The sequence below is a fragment of the Chaetura pelagica genome, unplaced genomic scaffold, assembly GCF_000747805.2.
Source record: "Chaetura pelagica isolate M959 unplaced genomic scaffold, ChaPel_1.0 scaffold69, whole genome shotgun sequence".
NCBI classification, from domain to species: domain Eukaryota; kingdom Metazoa; phylum Chordata; class Aves; order Apodiformes; family Apodidae; genus Chaetura; species Chaetura pelagica.
In genome coordinates, this window is record NW_009970724.1 from 2,740,012 (window position 1) to 2,747,749 (window position 7,738).

At 44.3% G+C, this 7,738-nt stretch overlaps 1 protein-coding gene across 1 annotated transcript in view; it reads right to left on the reverse strand.

Moving 5' to 3' along the window:
- The window catches only part of SZT2 (seizure threshold 2 homolog (mouse)), a 60,224-nt gene that overhangs the window by 47,653 nt on the left and 4,833 nt on the right, over nt 1–7,738 (reverse strand). Inside the window, exons 5-8 of the mRNA XM_010006715.1 lie at nt 6,492–6,651; nt 5,915–6,021; nt 5,515–5,725; nt 4,249–4,419 (exon numbers count right to left, since the gene is read on the reverse strand). Coding sequence (XP_010005017.1) covers nt 4,249–4,419; nt 5,515–5,725; nt 5,915–6,021; nt 6,492–6,651 — 649 coding nt within the window. The remainder of the gene's footprint in view (nt 1–4,248; nt 4,420–5,514; nt 5,726–5,914; nt 6,022–6,491; nt 6,652–7,738) is intronic.

Here is a 7,738-nt window from a genome sequence, read left to right on the forward strand (position 1 = left end):
TGGGAAGCTCCCTCAGAGTACTCCTTCCCTGTCAATATCTAGAAGAAACCTTTCAGAATACATGCCAAATTCACGCTCAGTTGCTCTTGTGATTAAATTATTTTTATTCTGAGAAGCTTCATTTCCATAACACTGACAAGGAGTGTGCACTAGAGGAATAAATCCTTACCAACTTTCAGCTGTTACTGCGCAGGTTAAACCAAGCCAAGGTCATCAGCTTGTGACAGAATATCCTTTCCCCTTAACTGTCCCAGACCTTCCTGCACCTCAAGAATTTATCTTTCCCGAAGGTGTACACTATATTTCACCTGTATTTTATCTGAGGAATTACTAGGGTTTTATTTAAGCTCTCCAGTATTTTCCACTATGGGTGTTTTGTGTTACTATAAATGCATTTGTCAGGTTTCTACCATCTGTTGTTGCCATATGAAAATAGTCTAGTTTATCAGAGGCTAAACAAGAATTTATCAGTTTGTCTCTTCATTTCATACTGTCACCACACTCTTACTGCTTTAGGCCTCATCCACTGCTTTATGTACAAAATTTTGGTTTTCATAACAAAGTCTTTCTACTTCATCAACAGCAAACACGGTAAGTAAACTCCTACATATTTTTGCCTAGATTGTTAATGAAAATATTTCCTGCTTCCACCTGGGTTTCCATTAGTCATCCTGGCTTCACTCCTACAATCCAACACAAGCAAAATTAAAAACACAGGCAAAGTATTTGCTTAGTTTGAAGACATACCTAGATGAATCTTTTGCTTTGCAACAAGAACAAGCTATCTATTTCTGGTTCTTGATCTCATAGCTAATAAAAGTTTTTGCTGCTTTGATTTCTTTCATAAAGGCCAACTCTGATTTTTAGAAAACTCATTTTCCCAATTCCTCACACTGAGAACAGCTGTCTTCACTGGTCAGCTCATGCCCAGCCATTTTTGGTGCTGGATTGATTCATAGAGGAAGATGACATTTTGAAAAATGTCCTCCAGGCTCTCCTCAGCAAAACATGGAATGGTCAGTAAGATTTTTTATTATTATTGTTAGAGGGCAATCCTCTGACACTGTCTCAAAAAAGAAACCAGAGAGTAGCTGTGCTCGATTACATGCAATGGCCTCATGGCTTCTCAAACACAGCTTCTCTCCTTTTAGACCTTCCAATCCTCCTCTTTTTGGAAGCACTTCTGCATTCCTAACTAGCCATGGTAGCCTTCCACATGCCTAACCTAAGATCAAATAGTGAGCGTAACCAGAGCACTTACAAATAACACAGACAGCTTCTCCAGGCAACTCTGAGCATGAAACTGGCTATTTATTCTATTTTGCCTTCAGTAAAGCAAAGCAGAAAAGAGACAGTGTCAAAGTCCACAATCCCACTCCTCCCTCTTGCTTCACAGACAGCTGGCTCCTTAACAGCCTTTAGTTTGCAAGTTTTGGCAAAAGCTTTAATCCAGGTTAGTTAACTGCTCTTTGTTACACACCTCCCTAAATAATGGCCCAGAGAGCCCTGATTAGCCAATGCAGAGGCAGTGCTGAATGTCTAAATGTCTTGATCTATTGTAAATTCTACTTAGACATGTTAGTTCAACAATTTTTCTGATCACAGTCAGCAACTCCCCAGAGCACTTAGCTTTTCCAAAGTAACACTATCTGCTAGTATTCTGAACACTGACATAGAAATAGACACTGTGTTTTTGATAGCTCAGACATTTAACCTTTAAAATCCTTCAAAAAAAACTTGATCAAAATACTCAGAAAGTACTCCTAGCTCAGGGAGTCCCTGAGCTGCAAAGAGCTAGAGACTGCTCACAGGGAAGAAAAAAGGAAAGGAGAAAGGAGATATTGTGTACATTTACCCTATTCTTACTCCTCCCTCTGCACCTGCCCATAGCTATTCACCACCATAGGTAATTCTGATACAGTGCAGCTGCCCTTCTGCTCTCTGATCTTGTAAAAATGAAAGACCAATCAATTTAGCTTTCTAAGGGCTAAAATCAGGAAGGTACCTGGAGGAAAGAGCAGGGAGAAGGGTGAACATGTGGTGGTATTTCTGATACCTTCTTCCAAAACCTAAGAATTTGCTGCTTTATGATATCAGGAGCCAGAGGTTGTAGCTGCATCTTTGTGCAAAAGGTACAATGTGAACTTACCTAATTGATTTTTGAATGATTCACACCTGCTACTTCTTCCACCATTTCAAGACTTTACAATCACCAAGAGCACTTCACTGTTGCTACCAAATTAAAGAAATGCTCTTTCTCCACTGCTGTCCAAGATGTAAGTGAACTGGTGCTTAGAAGGATAAAAGATAATACTGATCACAGCTTGCACAGGAACTGACTTGTCAGACCATTTCATAGACATTCCTAGATAAGGAGACTGCAATGGACCTAATCTTCCTGGATTTAGGAGACGTTTCTCATTCTACACCTTCAGGAGATTAGTGGAAGCAATCTGCAGACACTGCTAGAAGAGATGCCTCAATGCAAAACCTTGCAGATTTTTACTTCTAATAGAAAACTCCTGAAGCAAGAAATGAGGGATACTCCTAGAAGTCAAACTTTAGAAATTATCCCACCTAACATGATTGCTACCAATGTTCCCAAAAAAGGTGGTTTAGATCCATTCAATCTGTAAGAAGCATCAAGAGAAAAGTCAATTCCCACTCATCAGACAGGAATAGGGAGATGAACTGAGCAAGATGAATTTAAGAGGACTATTATGTGGAGAACAGAATATTTAGGACTACTAAACAAACAAACACCAATAAAACACCCTTAAGTGCTCATCAGCTGGAAGCAAAGGTGTGTGAAAGAGGCAGGGATTTCTGCACTAACAATGCCAGGCAATCAGAGAAAGCTCATGTGGCTCCTGGTCTATCAGAGATGGTATTTTACTTCAGAAGCAGGGAAATATCAGCATTACTGATCAAGGCACTGATAAAACCACATTTACAACACTCTCATCAACTGCTTCAAGAAACATGTGACCAAACTGTAAAAAGCAAACAACTGAGGGGGAAAAAAAGTGCTATTAAAATGAATAAACAGAACAGAAACCCTGCCCTTACAAAAGGAAGGTGAAACATTGGCTTGCATAGCCTGCCAAAAGGCAGGTTACAAGGAGAAAGGCATTGTTATTAAATACAGTTGTGCAATACCAGGGAAGGAGGATAAACTTAATTAATGCTAATAAAGCCACACAGGTCTAATTTGGTCTGAGTGAGTTTAGAAAAGAAGGCAGATGAATCAACAAAGCTCTGGGACAATCTTCCAAGCAGAGCAGTGGCACAAGATATTTAGACAGTTTTAAGGCAGATCACAATAAATTTATTTAAAACATCATATGGCAAATTCGGAGTTGTATGACAGACTTTCATTTTTTGATAGAAAAATACATTCTGCGTACTAATATCCCCAAAATAATAGTGAAGACACTGGGTCACCATGTGTTGTACATGTTTACACTGTTTTGAGAATCCCATCCTCCAGGTCACTGTGACAATCAAGAGTAATTTCTCCTCTTGCTTGCAATTCTTAACTTACATTTTTTCATCTTCCCTTCAGTTAAAGGACTACCACTAGTCACAGCTGGAGATGGAAAGTTATGTAAGGTTTACTGGCACTCCCTGGTATACAGTTCTCATGCTCCAGGTACCATAATCTCTAGTGAGTCATATGAAAGAACAGGACCACTGGATGGCTTTATGTTTTTCTACTATTGATTATGGTCCAGACCTATCTGGCATTTTCACCTAACAGTATTCCTGCTTCCCCCAGTTTCTTCCTTTGGAAGACTTTAATGCCTCCTTTGGAGGCATTATATCTGTTGTACCAAAGGGCTCAACTTGATGTTAGCATTTTGGAGTGCATCCAGCAAAGAACTGGAAAGGGATGAAAAAAGGAGAAACATAGAGGAAATCCTAGAAAACTCTGCAAAACTCCAAGTTCTGTTACTAGTTTGCCACAATTGTGGAGACTCGTTTCCAGTACAGAGAGGGTCACAGTTTGTCTGCCCCTCCCCAGGCACTTACAGCCACAAATGATGCACCCAGCAACTGCGCACTTGCACAACAACACTGGACAGTCGTGTGTCAGGAAGTTGTTCAGGAAAACAAATTTACAGCCTGGCAAAAATGGCTCCTTCCTCCACAATACCAGCCACTCTACTGAGATGGCAGACCTTGCACTTCTCTCTAAACAGTTGAGAAGAGAATCCTGCCCAAACCTCCAGTCCCGAGCATGGTCACCTTTTGTGATGTTGACCTCACGGATGCTGTAGCCCTCGCGCAGCCGGACGGAGACAATGCTCACAAGGTCAGCATGCACTTCCTTCTCAGTGTGCTTCTTCCTCCTCATCGCCAGAGCAGGGTTGCTGCTTGCAGAGACCAGGTGCTCATTGAACAGTCTGTGCTGGGACACTGCAAATGGCAGAGATGGTGCTTGGGAGGGAGAAACTCTCCTGCTCCTCACCCTGCAGCAACAGCCCTCCTAAAGTGCTTTACAAAAGCTGCCAGGAACACTTGCTGGTCTGAAGAGCACTACATCCCTCAGGCACCACTTACACCCACTCCTGATTCTGCAATGCAGTGAACAGGTCCACTAGAATGGCCAAGAGGCCTGGGAGAAGGACAAGGTGGGGTTGCCAGGCCCCACTTTCTCTGGGACAGCTTTTGTGACAAGGGACACGTTAGAATTACACAATTAGCCTAGGCAGTCAGAAACTGCACAGCTGTTGCAACAGTCACACAGCAAGCTTTGTGGCTTTACCCCCTTTCCCTGGAAAACCTTGAATTCCAGGTGCTTTCTGAAAGGCATCAGGATGCAGAAGCATTGAATTTCAGGCACTAATGCCCCATCTTTTTAAGATTTAACTTTTCCAAGACCCAGGCCAGCTCTTATCAAAATTGTCACTGTATGCAGCTTCTCCTGCCAAGTTACAGAAAGCACAGATGGCACCAGGACATCACCAGGGCACAAAAGGGTGTTTCCATCTTTTACTGGTAATTCATCTCTCCTGGCATAGTCTCAGTCACTAATATTCACAAAATAAGGACAACCAAGTGAGGCATTTGAGATGGTTCTCAAGGGTCTAGTTTTTCAATCCAAACTGTCATCTGCAAGCCTGATTAGGACAAGCTCTCCAGAACACCCCCATCTGCAAGCTAGCCAGAGTGCAGGAAAGGTTAGAAGAGAGCTCCTCACCTCCTCCAAGTTCCAACACAGCAGGCCTAACTGCAGTTCGCTGAGTGAAGTCCACAGAAAGCGGACCAGTGAAAAACAGAGAACTAGTTTTCTTTGATCTACTCAATTCCTGGAACCAGTAGGGGAGGACTGCAGAGAAGGCTGCATGGCTCAATAGTGCCCAGTGCCTAGAGAATCCATGGCCCAGAGAACCCATGGCCCAGAGTGGACAAGGGAGAGTATCATCACAACCAAGCCTGGGGGAGTCACCCCAAAGAGAGGGGTGCTGCAAGACATCCATCTGCTGGGATTAGGACATTTACACTACTCACCACAATAGTATTCTGGATTCAGGGACTCTCCAGTACGCAGAAAGGAGTATAGCAGAAATGCCTTGTGATACACATTCAGATCCAGACTCAAGGGATCCAGCTCAGGACACGTGGAGAGGTAAGCACCAAAAGTGGCCATGGCAATGAATTTCATCAGTTCCACATTGGGAACGTGGCCAAAGCTGCAATCGTAAGAGTAGACACCGCCCACCTACAGGATGGATAAAGAAGATATCTGAGAGCACAGCAGTGCCGAGGACAAGGCAGAGAACCAGTAAAGGCCTCAGACAGGAAGAGAAGCCCCCTCTTCCCCTCTGAAGATGAACACTACCGACAGGAACCCACCTTCCTCCCTCTGGCAGGGAGCAGTCCCCACCCTCCCTGCTAAGGGCAGCCATACCTGCACAAAGGAGCAGGCCACTGTGCCGCTGCGGAGCTGGTTGAGCAGAGTCTCGCACACAGCCACATCAGGGACGCTGGTCACGCCATCCGTAATTATGATTATACCTGTCAACAAGGCAGTATCTTAGTGCATCTTCCAATTCAAACAGCTACCTCTCTCCCAGTCTATCCATGAGAGATAAAATTTAGGCAGGGCAAAAAGAAAGGAAAATTCTGAGCTTGGTTTAGAGCTTCCAAGGGATTCTGGAGCTGGTAAACTTCCCGACTAGGTACAGGAAAGTCCTCAGGCTGGGCACAGCTCTGCGCAGCCTGGCCTGTCCAGAAGTACAGCCACAGCTCTGCTTCCTCACAAACCCTCTAACACAGACACATGGCATGCACTGCAGTGTTGTCCTCCCTATTCCCACCACCACAATTTGTCCACAGAGTGCAGAGCAAAAGCTGGTGTTGAAATTTCACCCCTAACAGAACAATCCATGCACCAGCCCTTATAAAATTAATCTCAGCCTAAGGCTGGTGGAACACAACCCTTCACAAACAACCTGGCAAACCTTAACCCAGAGGACAAAGCCAACCTGCACTGGAGTTGGAGGGTAGCAGCTGCAGTGCTAGGATCCCCTGCCGGACCATGCTGACAAGGCCAACATCAGCAGTGACAACAGACACGCTGGGCTTCCTCCCAGATGACTCCTGCACATCACCAGGGCTCTCTTGGCTCAGGGGTGACAAATCCACCTGGGAAAGTAAAAACCAAAACAAAACAACAAACCCCATAAGGCCCCACGGGGCAGACTTGAGGCTAGCTCTGCTTCTTGCTCTCCTGAACAGCCTTCAGTCTAGCAGCGCCATGGTACCACAACCCTAGAGCACTTGAGCAGACAGCACTTCTAGCTCTACCTTCCAGGTACCTTCCAAGTCCTGGTCACTTGGCTCCCCTATAACAACTAGACAAAGCTGCTCAGGGGTGTAAAAAGAGGACAACATGCTAAAAGCTTTATTATAAATGGATTTCTCACAGAAGGGGAAAGATGAGACACTTTGGGGTCACTAAAGCTCCTCTGCAGAACAAAACAGCTCCCAAGTAAAGAGCTGGCGAATACATCTTTTTTTCTCATCATTTTGCAGAAGGGGCAGGTATTCAGCATCTGCTCAAGTAAAGCCCAGGAACGCTGGAGAGGCAGAGACAGCAGTGTCTCACTTGTGAAGCACTGCAGCAGAGGGGGCTCATAAAGACCAAGTCTAGTGCTTAAATGCTTAACTCTGTTCAAACAGCACTTGTTATGCTGGGCTGATTTAAGCAAATGCAGTCAAGGCTTCTCCTGCATCTGCTTTGAAAAACATCCCTCTGGCAAAGCCTGAAATTTGTGTAATTATACTGATGAGGAACCTACTGTATTCATAGTCCCCTCATATACAGAAGGCTCTGGCAGTTCGACCCTGTAATAAACAAGTGCTTCATTTCTACTGCTAATACAGAGAATGGGTGAGACCCTCCCTTGCAAAGCTACAGATTATTGAAGCTGGGAAAAAAGTTAGAACTAACTATGCTTCTGCTCTGCACAAATGGGAGTAGTCTGTGGTCATAAGCAAAAAACTTGACTATCCATCACTTTAATTTACCAGATGCCTTAGATTCAGATACATGTTGACAATGATACAGCTAATGCCACTTCAAAATTAAAAAAGTTTCAGTCCCTGCCCTTCCCCTGGGGCCTCCTGCCTCCACCCCACTGCCTGTGGCAGGACTCGCCAGTCCTTCTGGCCTGCGAGTGCGTCTCTTTCCCCTATTTGCATGGAAGAAGTTACAGGGTAGTTCACCATG